The sequence below is a fragment of the Aquila chrysaetos genome, chromosome 14 (assembly GCF_900496995.4).
Source record: "Aquila chrysaetos chrysaetos chromosome 14, bAquChr1.4, whole genome shotgun sequence".
In the NCBI taxonomy this organism is placed as follows: Eukaryota; Metazoa; Chordata; class Aves; order Accipitriformes; family Accipitridae; genus Aquila; species Aquila chrysaetos.
In genome coordinates, this window is record NC_044017.1 from 4,040,795 (window position 1) to 4,061,792 (window position 20,998).

Sequence of the window (20,998 nt, forward strand, 5' to 3'; positions counted from 1 at the left end):
CTCTCTTCATTGTATGTATTGTCCAATCTTAAGTATCCGCCTCCAGCAAAAGTCAGCAGTGAATGACGCAAGTGCTGACTGTTTCTATTTGGAGTAAGAATTTTTAGCAACTTGGCTCCACAAAATATCTGGCTGTATAGCATCTGGTAGAATGTTCATCTGTTTTCAGGTGCACTACAATGTTGGCAAAAACCTGGCTGACAAAGGAAATCAAAGTGCTGCAATCAAATACTACAGAGAAGCTGTAAGGTATTAGGAATTTTACTGCTTTAATGAACTATCCTAAAATTGCTTTCATGTTTAACATGAAGAAAATGCTTAGGTATTCATTTTCATGATCTGCAGCATTGCAGAGCTAGCAATTTGCATATAGTAATACATGTCCCATACATAATAATCATCTCTTAAATTTTAAATTTTAGGTTGAATCCTAAATATGTACATGCCATGAACAACCTTGGAAATATCCTGAAAGAAAGAAATGAGCTCCAAGAAGCAGAGGAGTTGCTGTCCTTAGCTGTACAAATACAGTATGTTTAGAACAATGCTAAACCAAGTTTTGCACCATCTGAGCAGAAATGATACAAAAGGATCCTGTGTTCCAAATGCTCAATTGTCCTCTCTCTTGGTTTTTTTCCCAATTTGCCCAGACCTGATTTTGCTGCTGCATGGATGAATCTAGGAATAGTACAGAACAGTTTAAGAAGGTTTGAAGAGGCAGAGCAAAGCTACTGGACAGCAATTAAACACAGGAAAAAATATCCAGATTGTTACTACAATTTAGGGCGGTTGGTAAGTGCTTTTGAATAAATGATAGCTGTGACAGGAATCTCTCTGTGTGTGTGTGTGTGTGTGTGTATATATATATATATATATAATTCCACTGTAGTGTTAAATGCTGAGAGTTATTCCAGTTTGCTTGATTTGTAGTTCAGGGTGATTTCATATTTTTGGTAGCTTTTCCTGCTGCTTTCCCAGTATACTTCCTTCCATACAACCTGTGGTAGTCCTACTTTTTCCTATAAAGAGGTATAAACAAAAATATAGATTGTGGTCTTTTGTTCAAAAGATATTAATCATTTCCCAATATTAGACTGTTTTAGCAGTCATTAGTATATTGTTAGGTAGTAGAACTATGCCAAAAAAATTCCATTTAGATTCTTGGAAATATTGATATTAAATATTTACTTATTCTCCTGTGTAGATTTCTAAATTGTATGCTGGTTTTCTTCCCTATCCTATTGGTACATGCATATTTGAAAACAAGCCTGGCTCCCAGAGAAAAGCAGGGTAAAATTAGTATATAGCCCTCTATCTTCCATACTACCATAGCATTCTCTTCGCATTTCTGATTTTTGTCTATAAAAACAAGTTCTACTAGAATAGAGTGAGACATTAACAACTCTTTAGTGTTTTTAGTGCATGATAGAAAAGTAAAGCCAATCAGAGTGAAACTACTGGGTTTTTCTTTCTTTTTAGTATGCAGATTTGAATCGCCATGTAGATGCATTGAATGCATGGAGGAATGCTACAGTTCTGAAACCAGAGCATAGTTTGGCTTGGAACAACATGATTATATTGCTTGATAACACAGGTATAAGCCTATTTGAATGTTTTAATGAATAATTCAGTGTCTAGCAATACTTAAAGCTTTATCTGTATTTATGTAAAAGGAGTTCTGCCTCTTTGGCTACCCAGACACTGTAAAAATAAAAGAATACCTTCTGACTCAGTGGTTTTAAAGCATCACTTGAAATCTAGCCCATAAATTGAATTTCTGATCCTTATTTGAAATGCCATCATTGTGCAAGCATGTTTGTATTATAGACCAAACTTCAGAACTTTTGAATCTGTGCTTTGTTGTTCTTCTGAAGGTGTTATCTGTTAAAAACAAAATGGACGTTTTCTGTTGTCTTATTCTGTGGGATTTTACGTTTGTGTGTGTGTGATGCCTGGTTTTCTTTAAAAATGCATGTAATCAACTATTCATACAATATGCGTGCTTGCAGCATGTAAAGTAACTAATAAAGCTGTGTTAAAAGATGCCTTCTCTTTTTCTACTGCATGGGCTCCCAGGCAATCTAGCTCAAGCAGAAGCAGTTGGAAGAGAGGCCCTGGAATTAATACCTAATGATCATTCCCTCATGTTTTCATTGGCAAATGTACTGGGGAAATCGCAAAAATACAAGGTAGGTAACTAGAGCTTTCTGAGCGTTGCATTTTGGGTTTGGTTGGGTTTTTTTCCTGTTTAAACTCTGTTTAAGTTTTTTGTAGAAACTGTTTGAGGAGGTCATTGTGGACTGTGACTTTGATACAGGTTTCAATGCCCATTTCTGTCACAGTATTGCTGTGTGACTCTGGCCCGAGTTCATCCCACCTTATATTAGGTGGGTTACGAATGTTGCTGCCCTCAACTATGTCAGTGGTCAGTGGAGGGAAATAGGCTCTTAAGCACACTAGAGGGCAGTTAGGGTCTTGTATTGCTTCACTGTCGACACAGAGAGCCAGCTCTCATTTAGAGACCTTGGTTCAGGAACTAAAATTAGATGTGACGTGCTAGTCCTTGTGCTTTTGGTATGTAAAGGAAGCAAGGTTTACCATTGCCCGATATGAATTCTAGCCTCTTTGCCTCAGACGCTGTCTAAAATAGAGATGCAATGCACAGCTTTGCTAATCCCAGATTGAAGATGGGATACCTGGGTAATCCCAGAATATTATGAGAAAAAGTCCATACACTGAGCAATGTATTGAACTTTCTCTTAGATGCAGTGGACCAGCCTGTGAGCGGTACCTCAACATTAGCTACTTATATTTACAAGTAGTAAATGTAGTGGAACAGATGAGAATGAGTTATTTTCTAAAAGGAATCGTATAAGCTGACAGAGAATAAATCATACACAGTTAATATATTTGGTTGTTTCAGTTGACTCCATAGTCACTGATTTATGCATGTGATACGGACAAATTAATAATCGAGGAAGTTTGGGTATTCCTCAGAAAAATGTCATTTCCTGAACTATGGCTTTTGGGGGTTTTGATGGCTTTTTCATAGTGGTTATGTTAGCAGTACTGAAGGAACATGCTCAGTATATGCAAAGTAAGAAGATTTTATGATGTGAAACTTATCAGAATAGAAAAATTTTTCTGCCAATTACTGTGTCCACTTAAATTTCTACAGTCTTGTTCAGCTGTGGAGTCATGACCTGTCCACATGTGAAGCCAGGGCCTGTGACAGCCCAGCGCTTGCTTTTGTTTGTGTTAGTGATGCTGTTAGGCACCCCATTACTGTTTCTCTAGACTGGCTGGGGTTTTTTCTGTACACTCTATTTCTTTTCTCTCTCCACCTGAGACTGTTATAAAATATGTATTTTAGGTTACTTTAACAAAGTTCCAGAAGGATACAAATTAACATCCAGAATGTATAAGGGATGAGATTATGGAGGAGGTAATTGCTAGGATTATTTTGGTGAGTCATGACTGTGAAAGAATAGAGGATTGTATAGTTATTCATCAAGAAGAGTATGCAGCATGACAGAATAAAGAGCATTTATAATGAAATAAGTGGAAAAAATAAGTTGAAAACAAGCTAGAAAACTTCTCCAGGTGTAGGAGAAACAAGTCTGTCTTCGGGGATTTAAAAAATAAAAAAGAAGGTAGTGATTTTGATTGCTAGCTCTGAAAGGTCATTATGCTGCAGGGGAAAGTGTTGGAGGCAAAGTAGAAATGATAGTGGGGAAAAATGAAGCTTTCAAGTCAGCATCCTGAATAAAGCAAAAGGAGCAATGGAGCCCAGGGAAGAAAGCAGGGGAGCCAGTGAGTGTTTTAATAGTTCAATATGGAGTAGTAGGTTTGCGTAGAGCAAAAAACTTAACTAGTCACTTGAAATTGATGGGTTGTAACAGTGAGAGCAAATTAAGGGTTTGATCTCAGCAGCTGTATTTTGCATCACCTGGAAGGAGGAGATGGGGGGGGGGGGGGGGGCGGGGGTTAAGTGGGAGATTGCTAAATGACAATAAAAAGCATGGAAAATTCAGATTTCTTGTCCACCCCCTCACCATGTAAAAACAGAGAAGTGGATAGCTCTTTAAGGATTTTTATTGAGTGTTTGGGATGGGAGGGGAGGAGTGGGGGATGGAGACCATCAAGGTGATGGAGGTAGTTTTCAGAGGGCTGCCTGGCTGTGTCTGATGTGTTGTATAACCTCAGGCATTTCATTTATTAGGTTACTTGTTATGTGTCTGTATAAAAGTTGTTACTGTATTGGCTCTGTTGCTGTAAAGTAAGATTTGTTCTAGGATTTTTTGTTATCTCTTCTTTTTGACTCAATGTCTTTTAAAATGTTTTACTATGTTATGAGAGATTTCCTTCCAATAGGCACACAATATTCTCCTTCAGTTTCAAATGCACTTTGATTTTCAGCAGAAGATGGTTTTCCTAAGTGACCAAAAAAAACCCCAAACCTTTATGATTTCTGTTTGTATCTAGTCATGAATGATTTATTGTTCCAGAAACAATAGCACATAAAGGATGAGCTGTTTTGCTGGTTTTGTTTTGTTTTTTAATTAACATCTGTTATACCAAGTTAGAGTTCTCCTTTAAATGCTTGTTCTTGTCACAATGGGTGAAGAGCCAAGCTATCTTTAGTTCATTGAAAAATATGTATGCTGTATTTTTGTTATGTATAAATCTATGCTTTTTCTGTAAAAAGTAAAATAAATTGAAACCATTCAGCATTTTTTGTATTTGAAATAAAGCCAGGCTACAGTTTTGTGCTGTGGCCTTGGTGGCAGATGGAATGCAGTGTGCTTACCCAAAGCCTCTGCTATATGCAGTGTGCAAGTTTCTTGGCAACACTTGAAGATTTGGCAAGATAGAGCAATTTGAAATACCACCGATGTATATTTACTCCATATATCTACAGTAATATGAATATGATGCACCTTAAATAGCCTTTAATCAGCCAGTATGCTTCTACTAGCTGCTGAGCAAAGTAGTGGTGATTAAAATGTTTTCAGCATGCAGTTGAAGATGTATAGTAATGGCAGCCAACTCTGAGAATCTATTTTATTAAATTTTATGGGAACGCATTGCACATGTCCCATTGTGCTTCAGCAGTGAAAGCATGAGTCCATACATTAGGTGCTTCTCTGTGTAGGTGGCAAATTTTAGGCATAAGACTGAATTAACTGGACAGCCCATCTTTCACTTTGCTGTTAACCTGCTGTTGTGGTTTAACCACCTGCCCAGTGAAGAAAGCAGAGATTTACTTATTAGACCAAAATACTAAAATTTGCAGTGGAAAAAAATACAACTTTGTGGGGCTTCTGATTACTAAATGCTTTCAAGTGGCAATCCACTGTTGATTTTTTTAGGCTTGGATGGTTATATGAAAAGAGGAGGTTGTCTTGCAACACCACTAGACTTGCCAAATGTTTGAGTCTCAGTATGTTTCTCAGGTGACTGAGTTAAAATCATAGAATAATTTTGACTGGAAGGGACGTCCAGAGGTCATCTAGTCCAACTGCTGACCCAAACCAGGGCCATCTCCAGTTGAATCTTGAACACTTCTATGGATGGAGATTCTAAAACCTCTCTGGACAGTACCTTCCACTGCTTGACCATCCTTATGATAAAAAAAAAAATTGTTTCCTTTTATCTAATTGGAATTTCCCGTATGCCAGCTTGCATCCACTGTGTCTCATCCCGTCTCACAGACTTGTGAAAAGAGTCTGTCTCCATCTTCTCTGTATCATCTGATCAGGTAGTTGTAGATAGCAATAAGGTTTCTCCTTTGTCTTCTCTTCTGAAGGCTGAAGAGATCCAGTTCTTTCAGCTGTTCCTTGTATCTCTTGTGCTCCAGCCCCTAACTATCTTGGTGGCTCTCTGCTGGACTCACTAAAGTATTTCCATTTCTTGTAATGGAGAGCCCCAACCTGAACACATACTCCAGATGTGTTCTCGCAAGTGCTAAGAGAGGAGAAGGATTACTTCCCTGGACCTGCTGGCTGTACTTCTACTTAATACAGCCCAGGATGTGGTTGCTTATCTTTCTGTGAGGGTACACTGATGGCTTTTATTCAATTTGCTGTCTACCAGGCCTACCAGATTAATTTCTGTAGAGCTGTTTCCTAGACAGTTGCCTCCCAACCTGTACTTTTGCATGGGGTTATCCCATCCCAGATGCAGGACTTTGCATTTACTCTTGTTGAACTTCATGGAATTCCTGCAGTCCAGTCCTGTTCAACGTCTTCATTATCGGTCTGGATGATGAGGCAGAGTGCACCCTCGGCAAGTTTGCAGATGACACCAAACTGGGAGGAGTGGCTGATATGCCAGAGGGTCACGATGCCATCCCGAGGGACCTCGGCAGGCTGGAGAAATGGGCTGGTAGGAAGCTCACACAGTTCAACAAGGGGAAGTCCAAAGCCTTGCAGCTGGAGAGGCACAGTACATGCTGGGAGCCACTCAGCTGGAAAACAGGTTGGCAGAAAAGCACCTGAGGGTCCCGGTGGACACCAGATTGATTGAACATGAGCCAGCAATGTGCCCTTGTGGCAAAGAAGGCTAACAGTATCTTGGGTTGTGGTAGGAGTGTTGCCAGCAGGTTGAAGGAGGTGATCCTTCCTCTCAAATAGTGGGGCCACACTGTAGTCCTGTGTCCAGTTCCCCGAGAGCCATGGACATACTGGAGAGAGTCCAGCAAAGGGCCCCAAAGATGATGAAGGGACTGGAGCATATTTCCTATGGGGAAAGGTTGAGCCTGGAGAAGAGAAGTCTCAGGCGGAGGATCTCAATATGTATAAATACCTGAAGGGAGGGTGCAAAGAAGATGGAGCCAGGCTCTTTTCAGTGGTGCTGAATGACAGGATAAGAAGCAATGGGCCCAAACCAAAACAAGGGATGTTCCCTCTGAACATCAGGAAACGCTTTTTTACTGTGGCTGTGACCAAACACTGGCACAGGTTGCCCAGAGAGGTTGTGGAGTCTTCCATCCTTGGAGATGCTGCCTGGACATGGTCCTGGGCAGCTGGCCCTGCTTGAGCAGGGAGGGTGGACCAGCTGACCATTCCAATGGACCAGAGGTCCATTCCAACCTCAACCATTCTGTGATTCCTGCTAGTCCATTTCTCTGTCCTGTCCAGGACCCTCTGAATAGCAGCTCTCCCCTCCAGTGTATTGACCACTCCCTCCTCTTAGGTGCTATCTGTAAAGTTTTTGAAAGTGCTTTCAGTGCCATCATCCAAAACCTTCACGAAGACACTAAATAGTATGGGTTTCAGAGACCAATGCATCCAGGAACTTTAATAGTCTGGGTATGAGAATGCTCGAGGTGCTGCTTATGCCAGGGAAAAGCAATGCTAAAACTTGCACTATGGAGTCATATACTCCCTAAATTTCCAGACATCTGGTTCCCTTGTTCACTCCTATCCAAGAATTTCTTCTCCTGCAAACGGATTTGTCAAGAACCCTAGGGTTCATACTTTCCTTGACCTGAGAAGATGAAGGCACTTTCTGCATCAGTCTCTCTTGGCTTGAGAGTGGCAGCCTGAGCTGTGCTCGGCAATGTTTTGAAAGGAGCATGTAGTTTGGGTTTGAATTTGGACATACTGGGAAGCTCTTAAGACACTCAAAGTTGAGTGACTCAATCTTGACATCAGAAATTTCTTGTCCCCTGAGGGACCCTTACAGAGACTTATTTCATGCTTCACGTGAGAAGATGGTGGAACCAAAAATCTGGCTGACAGGTTTTCTTTTTCAGTAGAGCCTGTGTTGTGTTTTGTGGATATAAGTAATAAAAGCTTAGCGCAAAGGAAAGGTCTTTTCCCCAGGTTATTGTTCTCACATACCTCAGACAGCAAGTATGTGCATTCAGACAGAAGCCTACCACATTGAGGTAATTTTATCTTCAGGTCATTTGCATTGAAACTGAATGGGCAACTTTCCCTAAAACACAGCACAGCGTAGAACTCTATGTAAAATTCACTCTTAAAATATCTAAACTTGCATGCAAGTGAGTAAATATGCACCATTTGGATTGGGGGGGGTGTATCTTTTTAAACGTCTGCAAGAAATATGCTCTGGAACAGAAGTATCTATATTAGCTAGTCTGGGAAAATAAAAATGTTTGAATTAAAGAATAAATTTAGCCGTAAATTGTTCTCTGAATATTTGGTGAGGGAGCTCAGGTTTTCTAAGAAGTACTCAGATATCAACAGTCCTGAGAATACACACCGCAAGTGGGAATATGGAAAAGATAACTTGTGAGGAAATGTGAGGAATATTTCAGTTGGCTTGATTTTTTTAAAGTAACAGGCACTCACCTACTCTTCATTGAGAACCATGTTGAAACATCTGTTTGAAAGGGGTTTACGGGAATGCCCCCATTTTAAATGCTAAAAACTATTTTAAAGGGAAAGGTGTCTAAAAGCAGTCTGTTCAGATACTGAATTATATTATCCCTAACTTGATTGAATAACTATGGTAAACTTCAGTAGTAATGTTTGAAAATATCGTAACTATGCAAAAAAAAAAAAAATTTAAGTAAACTGCTTTGCAAACTTCACTAGTGCTTAATAGCTCTCTGCTAAAATAACAGCAGCCTGTGAAAGCATGGCAATTATTTGTAGCATTATTACTGTTTTCTGGAGGCTGTAGCCACCTGAGATACAGGATCACGCAGACTTAGAATATATATATGGTGGTATCATATAGATATGGCATAATTTGGGAGGGTTTTGAATTACAATCGTGGGTAAGTTTTGCATTATTTTATATACTGCAAGAGTAGACTGTCCTGTTGACTTGTTCTTCTAAATTATTCAGGAATCTGAAGCTTTGTTCCTCAAGGCAATTAAAGCCAATCCAAATGCTGCCAGTTATCATGGTAATTTGGGTAAGAGCCTTTCTAACTCTTATCAGCTGTATTGTTTGTTTGCTTCGCATTCATTGTGTGTAAAAAGAAAAAGCAATCTTTTGAGCCTTCTTCCTGCTGGGCAGGTTCCTATTTTACTCGGTAGAAAAACTGCCAGCCAGAAGAACAGGGCACTAAACCAGAAAAGCTGTCACATGATATGACAGATCAAGAGGGCTGCACAATCCAGCCCAGAGGTAGCTGCACTTCAGTGTCTGCAAATTGGTTCATTTATGCTATGCTTGTAACCCGCAATGAGCTCACCAGATAAGAGCTGCCATTTATGGCTGCAATGTAATTCATTCCTTCATCATTCCCATGCCAGTTCTGCTCCCAGGCTTTGCTCCTGCATTTGGCAACAGAACAAGCAGCTACTGTGCCACCAGCCAGCAAGAGACCCTCACTGGAAACAAATGCTTTAATGTTGTTTTCCAAGTGATTGGCAAGATTGCACATTATTCAACAATATTGCTAATGAAATTCCTTATTGATGTTCCAGCTGTGCTTTATCATCGCTGGGGAAATCTTGACTTAGCAAAGAAGCACTATGAAGTCTCTCTGAAGCTTGATCCTATGGCACCTGGGACCAAGGAAAACTACAACCTCTTAAGACGAAAACTGGAGCAATTGCAAAAGAAAGGCAGTGCCTGATGTTTCTTTTCAGGTTGTCCGTGCATGCTGTTTACGATTAATGTTACATGGGTACTTTTGGCCATGTAAAGGATTCAGTCATTATTTCTCAAAAATAATACCACCAGCAGCACTGCACGCTTGAATGTCCAATTATGCCCTCCCACAGATCCCAACATTTCAGCTTGAGGGTTCATTTTATTTTTACTCTTGAACTGCTTTTAAAGTCCCTTAGAACATTTTTATAGGTATATGAAAGCAATGCAGGTGGAATTTCACAGCTTTCACTTGTAATTTGATATCTTCATCTGACTTTTTAGTAGCAGGATGGGTATCAGAAGGCAGTTTTATTTCTGAAAGTGATTCTTAAAAAAGTGCAATTTCCTGTTTAAATCCTGATCTTTTTAAGTATGAAGAATATCTATCCACTTCAGTTTTATTACTGCCTTCTACTGCCTGTCCTGCAGAGCCAGTAGAAGAATGGATTCTCTGCAGCACGTCAGTCTACTCATGTAATTTGGGTTATGCCCTTGTCCTTGTTTCTGGCTCCATCCTGTGAAGTGTCAGATTTGTACAGGAGTAAATGAGGACAAGGATTTGACCATATATGTTTGTCAGCCAGTGTACTGCTTGAGGTATGCTTGAGTGGAGCAAATACTCCTAGATTAAGACAGAGATTTTAGCAATCAGCAAAGGGAGAAGAAGTGTGAGGCGATAGAGGAGTCAGCTAGAGTTTCTGTTCTTGCAGGCAGCCTCATCTACCATAGACAACTTGGGCAACAAGTCAGAATTGCTTTAGCTCCTGCAGCAGGTCATTGGTCTGAGTACAGTGTAGCATCTACAGGAGCTAATTCCTGTGTTCTCAGGCATTTCAGTGCTTTCTGGTTAAGGACATTACACCTTTCAGCTCCAATAGTGTTGGTGAATAAGGAGAGAATTTCTGTGAAAAAGTAACTGGGCAGAGGACCTGACCTTGGCTGTTCATGTATTAACTGGAAGGAACTCAACTTCACCTTTGTCTCCTGTGGCTCATGTGTTTGCTGAAGTGGCAGTTAAATAAGCATAGCTGTTAATACATAAACTGATCACATTGACGTGGGATGATTCAGATACAATGTCACTTTTCAAAATATGCTATGCTTTAATACATGTTTAGACTCTGGCTGTCCAGAGTTGTTTTTCTTGTGCTAATATTTACATTCCTGCTTCAGGAAGTAGTCACATGTCTATTTATTTGTTGGGGTTTTTTGTTGTGTGGGGGTTTTTTTTTAAATTGGAAAATTGCTATTGGATGTGAAAACTGAGGAACTTTACCTCTCTTTTCATATTCCTTTATTCTTTCCGACTGTGTCCCCCAATTGATCAGTGCAGTATTTGCAGCTTTCCTAATTTGTCCAATGATTATTGTATGGGAGATTGTGTAATGTTCTCCATACACAACTCATTGATGTGTGGAACCATTTAAAGTGTCGGGGGAATGCCTGCCATAGGACAGGATGTTGCATGACCTTGCCATCTGACCACCCTGTAACCCTTCTACACCTATACTATGTTTTGAACCTATAAGAGGCTAGTTTTACATTATAAATTTGCTTGGAAATGACAGTTGTTTCAAGAACCAAGTGTGTCTACAGAGCACATTGCAATACTGCAGAGCTACCAAAGCATCCTCTGACAAAGCTAGTTTGGGTAGTACAAGTAGTGTGGCTACTTTAATGTAATGTTCTTGCCAGACTATAACTGTAAATCTAGCCAGCAAGGCTGTGGCAGTGTGGTGCTGTCCACAGATTTGGCTTTGGATGAATTAATATGCCTACTTTATATAGGGTGTTGCCATACTGATTTTAGTTGAGGTACCAGCGGCACATCTTTGTGCTAGTGCAGTGGTCCTCTCCTGCAAATACAGCCTTTTTCTCAGCAGGACAAATTAGTTCTGATAGGGTACTAAGTTGATGCAATTGTTTCCATTTCTTCTGGTTTCTGGACAAAATCTTCAGAAACTAGTTTCTGAATATATTTGCAGGATATAAACATGCTCTTTGATAAGTATCTGTACTGATCCAGCAGAACACTGGACCAGTATGGCTAGTCATCTTCTGATAACCAGCATAGTTTAGTCAGTACCAACTTTTGTATCGGAAACATGCTGAAATAGATACACCCTTCGGTACAAACAGCAGACTTTTTAAGGCTTTCCATACATAGCCTATTATTCATCAGATATAGAGAACACTTAGCTACGTCAGTCATGAGGTATGAAAGAGTTGGGATCTGGCTGGATGAGCTAGTTTATAGCAGAAGATAAATGTGTTTAATATAATCAGGTCTTTTCTGTATATTTGGAATATGACATACTGAGTTTAAATTATTATTCTCATCATGAAGTTCACATGCATCGTTTTCCCTGTTGCCTGCCATATTAGCTTTACAGAAATCCGCTAGATCAATACTATATATGGAGTATGAATTCTCTCTAGGTCATTATAAACCAAAGTTGTTGTAGGAATTCCTGTGTGGAAGTCAGTTTGTCCTATTCAAGAATCTTAGATGGAAGAGACATGCCAACAAATTGGATGTTTTGTTGGTATTTGAAAATGGTGTTTACTCTTCAATACAGACAACATAACTTCTTCTTGATTAGTTTTCTGGCTACCTGTATATATTTTGTGAAGGTTTATTTGTTTTGTATCATTTTCAGTGCTACAGAAATTCAATGTGATTACTTGTATGATGGTAATAAGAAGGATACACTTATGTTGAGCGTAATGTTGAGGCAGAATTGGGTTCAAAAGAAGCAACAAACAAGACAGCTTTTTTAATAAAAAATTCCTTAAGACTTTCAAGAATGTTAAATATTTTTTTACTTTATTTTCCGAAATACTTTGAGAGTGCAAATAATGCAGTGAGTTTTATTAAAATGGTTATAATGTTAACCTTTTGCTTGTTTTTTCATACCTCATAACTAATTCCTGGAATAGTACAGAACACCCAACCTGGAAGAGAGAAGGGTGAAGAAAAAGTGGTTTTGTACCTAACTGTTGTTACAAACGTTGTCTGGCTTTCCAGCGTGATGGATTTTTTTCCCCACGTTACTTTTCTACCATTGCTAATTACAGAAGATTAAATTTTCCTGCTTATCAGATGGCCTGCTTGATTCTGTAGTGAAATTAAGAAACCTGGATACATTTTTTTTTTTCCAAAGATTGCTTGTTCAAATACAGTTCTGAGGAGAGAATTACAGAATGATTCAATGCACAGAATGGAGTCAGAAAAATATTCACAATGACTGCTACGGGTGACAGTCTCTTTTCACCAAAAACTTCCAAGGGAGTTCCCTAACTGTATGTTTCTCTCATGTTTAGACCAATGCCATGTGCATGCATTTTCCTGTTACTTAATTTCATACTTAAGATTTAAATTTTAGAGACGTGGGTTGCGTGTGTGTGTTTATGAGCACTCCAGAAATAAAAATCTTCAATACTTTTGAATGTTTTGTTAAAAATACTGGGCTTATTCACTGGGAACTTCTTTCCTTCATATTTGAGATACCTGCATCTGAGCTATTTGTCCTAGTTTCTCTGTATAGTCACTGGGGAAAAAAACAGGTAATCTGAAACATGATTCATCGCCTAAAGAAAGCACCTTTAGGATGTGAGGTATCGTGTACTTGAAGCAGGTATTCCTCTTCGCTAACTTCAAAGGGTAACTAAGGTGATCAGCTCATATATATGAAGAAAATCTCACTGCTGCTTTCAGTTTTAAGTAATCGGGTCCCATACTCCTCTATCATTCTTGTATGTTATCTGCACCAAGAATATTAAAAGACTGGCATAGAAGCAAATTGGCGGGTACTTGCCCTGAGAGTCAGAGAGTTACAGTAGCTGGATGAGCGAGTGGGATGAGACAAGAGAGCTTTGGTTTCTGCGGGTAGTTAAATTTATATGGCTGATAAAGCATCCAAATGTCAAATCTCTGCCTACAGAAACAGAATGTTCAGGTCATTTGATCCATTGTTAGCTTGTCTATGATCAGAATAACTGGTAACAACTTGGTATTGAATTGACTTTTGGAGTCCTTCACTTTGTTTTAAAAGCAATCTAAAGCAACTGTAAATTTGCAAAGGTGAGATTTTTTTCTTAAATTGAAGTTGCTATTTCAAGCTCTAGCTGTTAGAATGTTAAGTGTGATAGCATAGCCTGTTTCTATATGGTGGGATTTTTTTTAGTTTAAATATCTTTATATTTATTTGCTGGTTCCTGCTTGTGTTCCACATTTCATGTGAGCATAGGTACATTTACATACCTATCATTACGTGTAGATTCCCACGTGATTCTCGATTTGCCCTTTCACTGCATAGTGCTTCCTTCCACAGCTCTTGATACGTCTCTTACCAAGTACGTGTTTATGAGGGCATGGTTAACTGGACAAAGACTAAAAGTTGCTAGAAACAAAAGTGAGATCACAGGGTTGGATTTCTGTGACGTGAATGCTGAGGGAGCCAAATGTCTGTCATGTACCACCATGAGCAGCAGGTACCACTAGTAACGGCCACTTCAGACTGCGTGCTGGGCCCCACGATGATGTGAAGCGGTTGTACGTAGGTGTGATGTTATAAACACAGCAACTGGGATCCGATGCTTTAAGGAAAAAGGACCACACAGCCGCTCCGAAGAAGAGGATGCGCGTAGCTGCGTGGGCTCTTGAGCACTGGAGGACTGATGACCTTCGTATTGGAAAGCTGCGCTGCGGTGTTGTGGCATGGGTGTTCGGGGTGTGTCAGTGACGATACGTCGAGTGGTTCAGGGCTTTTTAAAATAAGTATTTTTGTTAGAAAAAAATCCCTACAGATACTGAAGTTGGTAGCTTGTGATTGCAGAGTTGAACAGTTTTTTAATGTAGTGTTGAATCATTTAGATTGCCAATGGTACGTTCCAGTTTGTTTTCAGCTGAGCAGGAAGTAAATACATTTGTAATGGAGCCGTGTAATAAATCTGCATTTTGCTATCTTTTTGCATAGATTTTAATTGTGATAATGGTGGTTATTTTTGCAGTGAATTTTTTATTCAGGGTTCTGCTGTAAGCTAGGAAGAAAATTGTAACGGGTGTGGTGGACTGGTACTGTGAAGGCATTCTTGCCCTTTGAGTAACAGTTCAAAATCTTGATTCTGCACAAGTGTATCGACATTGAATGCGTATGCCTAAAAAGAAAAGCAGCACTTGAGGAAAGTGATGGAATACCTAACTAGTTAATTCAACCTCTAAAACAATAAACTATAGAACGAATAGAGCTGGAATAGAATTATTGAATGCTAGTTGTGTAAGAAAGGGAATAAACAGCTGTATAACGGATGCAACCCGGCTTCCAACTTGCTGACCGGTCAAGGAGGGGGGACCGAAACCCAAACGTGACTCGCTGTCCCCATAACCCGGCTACAGAATGGTGCTTACGCGCTCCAGATAACCCAGTACTGAACTGTTCAGCGTCAAACGGGGCATAAGGGTATCTTACTCCTACCCGTGCGCTTTAAAAGTTCTCTAAAAGTTTTGAAAGTTCTCTAAAAGCCCGATTTGCTGCCCGGCGTTGCGTTCCTCGACGGAAGGCAGGCCCCCGGGGCTGCCGCTGGGGGGGTCTGGCCGGGCTCCCCCGCGAGTCCCTCCCGCAGCCGGGGCGGCTCGGGCCAACGACCCCGGCTCACCCCCGCCCCGTCCCGTCCCGTCCCGTCCCTCCGCGGACCCCCCCTCCCCGGCCGCCGGCGGAAAAGGAGAGAGCGGGAGGGCGCTGAGGGGAGGCTCCGCCCCCGCGCCGCCGCCCCGCCCCGCCGCCTAACTCCCCGGAGAGGCGGCCCGGCCCGGGCAGAAGGCGGCGGGTGCGGGCGGAAGCGAAGGCGCGGAGACACCCGGCAGCGCTGGCGGGTGAGCGATTGCGTACGTGCCGCGGTGGGGAGGGTGGGCGCTAGGACCCGCGCCGCCGGGGCGGGGCGGCCCGCCCTCGCCGCCACGTGACGCGGCGGCCCCGCGCGGTTCGAGCGGCCGGTGCCCCTCCGCGCGCCCCCCTCTTCCCCCCCCCCCCCGCCCCCCCATCGCCCGGCGGCGGCCGTTGGGCTGAGGCGTTCTGCGGGAGACCGCGCTGCGTTCTACCGGAGACCCGCGGGTTCGGCTGCGGCTCCTCCGCGGAGCTCTGGCCGGCGCTCCGCCTCCCCCCCCCGCACACACATACCGCCCCCGTCTAGCCGCCGGTGGGCCGCGGGGCCGGTGTGTGCGGGTCGGCGGTGGTGTGAGGTGAGGGAGCTCCGCCTCGCCGGCCTGCCCGCCCGCCCGCCTTCCCCCGCCGCGGGCCTCCTCCTGGTATCCAGGTGCTTAGAGCGTCCTCCGAGGAAGAGTGTTGGTCGTGACCCAAACACGCGGTTTAGTGACCTTTACCCTGTAAGGATTGGTGACGTGGATTTGAAGAACGAGTGTCTAAACTGGAGGGAGAACAGAAAGAAAATAGTTCAGGTATTGTAGGTGAAGCTGTGGCAGCTGGTACCTGTATCCTTACAAGATAAAGAACATTCATCTTTCTGCCCGCGTTGTTTAGACCGGATCGTTTTAGGGTTTTTTATTTTATTTTTATATCCTCCTAAGGATTTCATTTCACTATCTTTTCATTTCCCGCTTTTTCTGTATCCTTCTCCATTTTAGAGTTACGTAAACCTTTTGCTTTTGAGTTAAGGCTCATTTATCCTGTGTTAACTCCAGACAATTAACTTCCTCATTTTTTGCTCCAGCGCTTTTTAAATTTGCTACTTCTGTAACTTTTGCCATGCTTTGAAAATATCAAGGTAGCAACTTACCTAGAGCTTAACATACAGAGGCACAACTATAAATATCTCCATGACCAAGTTGTTTCATGTAGGGCTGTGTGAAGAGTGGACTTGGTTTATATATACACTGGTTTAAGGAGGCAGTCAGCCTGGAAAAGCAATTTCTTGACAATTAAAATTGTTCATTGTGTGACGTAGGCCATTAAGAGAGGCTTTAAATTTCGCATGTCTGAATGAAAAATGGGCATATTTCCATCTTTCTTCTCCCCTCCCCCTGAGAAAAGCCTTAAAAACCTAGCCTGTGTCTATAAAGCATATGTATCCTCAGCTACCACTCATCTCCTGCCCTTGCTCCATCGTAGCCATCAAAGTCGTATGAAAACTAACATGGCTTTTTACCTCGGCCTGTTAACAGCATTCTATTGCCATCGGTAAATAAAAGCTAAACGGAACAGATATCTCTGTTACTGTCTGTCTCAAAACACAAATTGTCAAGGGCATTAACATGTTAAACAAAAAAAACGGACTTCCCATACATTGCTGATGTTTTAAAATCTGCACCCTATTGCTGACAAATATTAACTACTTAATACATGTGTCATACTTCATTTTGCTGGAGTTCTTGCAGCCCGTTCGCTCCTCACTTTCCAAATTACTGTGGAGTTCTGCATCAGTTTTGCAAGCAAGTTTCCTTGAGCTTGTTCATGAGTTTGTTTTGAGACCGCTGGAATATTGAATGAAGCTTTGCTTGGCCACGGAAGAGAGTCTGTCATGTTGTTGATGTCATCCGCTCCTTATAATTTTTCTTTTGGTGACTTCTTCGTATGTGTGATCAGTTTTTTGCTGATCATTTTCTCTTACCACTTCAGGGTAGAAATACTGCTTTGAATGCTTCCTTTACTGCAGTGTCTGCTTTTTATCCTTTAGGAAGGATCATCATGTCAGTTTATGCTTTCCATAGCAGATTTTTGGTGTGGAAAGCTAGGTGCCTCCAGAGAGTACAGAGCACAAACCAGGCCTGGTTTTGCACCAGCCGACCTGCTGTCTCTCCCACCCACTGTTAACGCTGAGCACAGCCTCTTCACTTGAAAAAAGTGTCGTCTAGCGTTGGCTTTAGCCCTGCTCTGAGGGGGAGGCTGGGCTAGGTGACCTTCAAAGGTCCCTTCCAACCAACATTCCTCTGACTCTGTCTATATGTTTTCATGACTCCCAATAGTAATCCAACGGCCTATTTCAAAAGAAGTTTCCTCTTGAAGACGACTTTTATCTGACTGCTGATGTAACCATGATTTTTGCCTGTTCTGTTGTTCATATAGTTGCATTTGTTCTTGGGGAAACTTTTGGGAAGTAAGGTTTACGTGACTGCCTTACCTATGTTTTGAATTTGTGAGTGTAGGTACAGGCACAAAGGTGCAATCATGAGGGCGTCGTGAAGTGCAGTAAGAGAATAATAAATTCCAGAGGTATGTTGTGGCATTTGCCTTCTGCTACGAGCTCTAGTATGCTTTTACTCTCTGATGGATTAGCCGGATTATTTTTCTGTGTGATCATAAGCAGCATTAATAGTTACTGTTTGTAGCAAAAAATAGACTTCATTTCACTGTAGTTTTTATTACCTCTTTTTTTGGAGCAATGTACTCTTTTTCTATTCCTGTTCAAGTCTTATTGTATGTTTATAATGCTCTAAAAGCATATGCTCTTTGAACTTGAACCTGGTCAAATAATTTTTGTAATTCTCTTGATTTAAGTAGAATTGAATGTGAAACTTGCATGACGTTTTCAGTGACGTGAACTGCTTAAGCAGAGAACGTGTGCCATGATAGGATGCATTTTCTATATGAACTGATGCTACCTTTCTTTTTCCCATCTTTCAAAATATTTTTTGCAGCATTCTGACAGAGAGGGTAAGTATTACATAAATAATTTAGTAAGAGACAGGGGAAATGTATGGATGTAGTCATGTCACTGAGTTTGCTGATGTAATACCTTTTTCATTCTGTCTCTCTAAAGAGTGTGCTTAATACCTTTTTTCTCAAAAAATAGAACCATTCAAGCAGTAGTAGATCACTGTTCTTAAATGAAAATCTGTAGCTATTTAGAATTTTCTTTTTCTTTTCTTTTTCTTTGTCACTCCAAAAGTTTAATTACACTTTATGGACCATGTCAGGTACAGCTCTCTCTTCCTCACTTCCAAAAATCAATTAACGCTAAAGAAGGACAGACTGTACCGGGATAATACAATATTCTATTGATTTACCATTACAGTGTTTTTCAAGAATGCCCTTTACATTAAGATTTTTGGCCATTGTGATTTCTTTAAGCATGTCAGCTGTTTTGCTCTTAACGTCTTGGGAAAGCATATTGAGTATCACTGTCACTCCTGATTTCTCTGTCTTACAAGACCTCTTTTCCTTTGGAATTACCTGTATAACCACCTCCCTCTGCAGTGTTTCGACTGTAATTGCTCATGTCCTTTACTAACAGCCGGAGATACCATCATATTGCTGACGTTCTGACAGAAGTTCTTGGCCACATAGAATCGCTTTTTTCTAATCCCTTCCCTGAAGCATTGTGTTTTTCCAGTGCTGTGTGTTGCTGCTATAACTGTAAGGGATATCATCCCACCTGGGCAGGGCTTCAGCTGTGCCAGAGTATCTGTCTCAGGACAATACTGCAATTTTAAATGTATGTGCTATCACATAACACCAGAGTAATTACAAGTCTATTTATCTTCTTTCCCTCCACTCATTTTGTCTACCCTGATACAGTCCCACAACTTTTACCATAGTATAATTCAGGTTGGAAGGGACCTGGGGAGTCTCTAGTCCAACCTCCTTATTCAAAGCACCTGTGTGGGCAGACCAGGCTTTATCCAATGTGTCTTGAAAACCTACAGGGATAGAGACTACACAACCCCTCTGGGCAGCTTGCTTGAATGTTTGTCTGCATCATGAAAACCCTTTTCCTTGAATCAAGTCGGGGGCTTTCTCTTACTTTGGTTTATACCTGTTGTTTCTCCAACTCCCAGGTGCACCACTGTGAAAAGCCTAGCTGCGTTTTCTGGGTAACTTCCTCATAGGTGTGGGAAGACTGCTGTTAGGTCACCCCAAAGCCATCTCTTCTCAAGTTGAACAGGCCCAGTTTCCTGAGCATCTTTTCACAGAGCAAGCGTTCCTGCTCCATGACCATCTGAACTCACTGCAGTTTATCAAGATCTTCCTTGTACTTGGGGGCCCGGAACTGGACGCAGTGTTGTAGGTGTGGTCTAATGAGCGTCAAGTAAAGGTAGATCGTCACTTCCCTCAGTCTGCTGGTTGTGCTCCTGTTAATACAGTGCAGGGTGCTCACCTTCTTTGCTGCTTTCTTTGTTCAGCAAGATGTATTCATGAGTCTTAAGGTATGGATGAGGAAGGTAAATCATTGAGATGTCAGAGGAAACGGGGATCCCGGCGAGCATCATCTTGACTGCTGTGCTGCACTTTTAGCTGAGTCCTGGCTCTCCAGCAATAGTCAGGGTTTAGCTTTCCTGTTAGTGGGGAAGGAGATGTAGATGTTTGTTTCTCATCGCAGGTCTAAAACTCTCACTGTTACTTATATTTTCCACAAGTCTCAGGAATACTTGTTGGCATTATGTTACTTTCTGGTAACAGTATCATGGACAATCCAAATAGTATTTTGGAATGGTAGTATAAAAGACTTCTCTTTTTCTCCGAAATATTTTTTGCTCTTGATCTGGACTCAGTCTGCTATAGTTTTGCTCTTTTTATCTCTCGATATCCTGGGTATCAACCTGTACCTCTGCTGCTGCCTTCTGCATCACAGGGACTGAAAGCTGTGTACATATCTGGTGAAATAAGTCATTTAATACATTTTGCCTTCTCGTAGGCAGACCAGTTTGTGTGCAGGACTTTAAATAATTAAGGTTTTATTGCTTCTACTGACACACAGTACTGATAAGAACTGTGGGTTTGTACCTCACCACTGCCCCCATCTTTCATCTACTTCTTTAGATGACAGACTTGCATTTGAAATGCAAGTTTCATTTGTAGCTGGCGGCGAGAGATTCAGCTCATGTCTCTCTACATCAACTGGTGAAGCCTGAATGACCAGCCTAGATTCCAAACTTTAGGAAATTAAAGTTAAGTGAGGTGAATATCCTCTGGTTCATAAGAAGTTATTAATAGCATTCTTTCTGAATTCTTTTACATCGAACCCAAGTGTTTGTTGTTTAATTGCTTATTAAACAGGCTACAGTATGGACACTGACTTTTAGCACTAAAATCAGTATGTAATTTTAATTATGCCTATGGATTCTATCCACTGTAAGTTCTATAAATAACAGTTTTGTTGTTGCTTGGATCTCAGAATGTGTGAATTTCTCTAGAAATGAAAAGTAACAGGTTAGATTATTTCCTATCAGGAGAGGCACAGTCCACATATACAGTAATATTGAAAGCTAGAAGGAAAATAGAAATAAACCAATTTTCTTCAAAACATTGCTGAGAAAAATGATACTAGAAGTGAGACTAAGTAGTGAGTGAGAAATAAGGGTCTTGTTTTGGTTTTGTGTTGGAAGACTGGTGATTGTGGTGGTTTTGAATGACATTTAGACCTAATGATGAACAGGGGATTCATGTTAGTTGTGATATGAGAG

General features: G+C 41.2%; 2 protein-coding genes across 6 annotated transcripts in view; both read left to right on the forward strand.

Moving 5' to 3' along the window:
• TMTC4 (transmembrane O-mannosyltransferase targeting cadherins 4) overlaps nucleotides 1-14,557 on the forward strand; it is a 60,763-nt gene extending 46,206 nt beyond the window's left edge. For 2 of the 4 annotated variants that reach the window (XM_030036714.2, XM_041128636.1), the window contains 7 exons: nucleotides 170-249; nucleotides 423-530; nucleotides 651-792; nucleotides 1,480-1,594; nucleotides 2,077-2,189; nucleotides 8,824-8,893; nucleotides 9,411-14,557. In XM_030036714.2, the coding sequence (XP_029892574.1) occupies nucleotides 170-249; nucleotides 423-530; nucleotides 651-792; nucleotides 1,480-1,594; nucleotides 2,077-2,189; nucleotides 8,824-8,893; nucleotides 9,411-9,562 (780 nt within the window). In that variant the 3' untranslated portion in view covers nucleotides 9,563-14,557. The remainder of the gene's footprint in view (nucleotides 1-169; nucleotides 250-422; nucleotides 531-650; nucleotides 793-1,479; nucleotides 1,595-2,076; nucleotides 2,190-8,823; nucleotides 8,894-9,410) is intronic. The other 2 variants (XM_041128637.1, XM_041128638.1) reach the window with 2 other exon arrangements.
• Nucleotides 14,558-15,358: 801 nt separating this feature from the next.
• Nucleotides 15,359-20,998, forward strand: part of GGACT (gamma-glutamylamine cyclotransferase) — a 31,967-nt gene continuing 26,327 nt past the window's right edge. Inside the window, exon 1 of one of the 2 annotated variants that reach the window (XM_030036721.1) lies at nucleotides 15,359-15,454. The gene's annotated coding sequence lies outside the window, so the exon portion shown is untranslated. Of the gene's footprint in view, nucleotides 15,455-15,843; nucleotides 16,037-20,998 lie in introns of those variants that run through there. The other variant, XM_030036722.2, reaches the window with a different exon arrangement.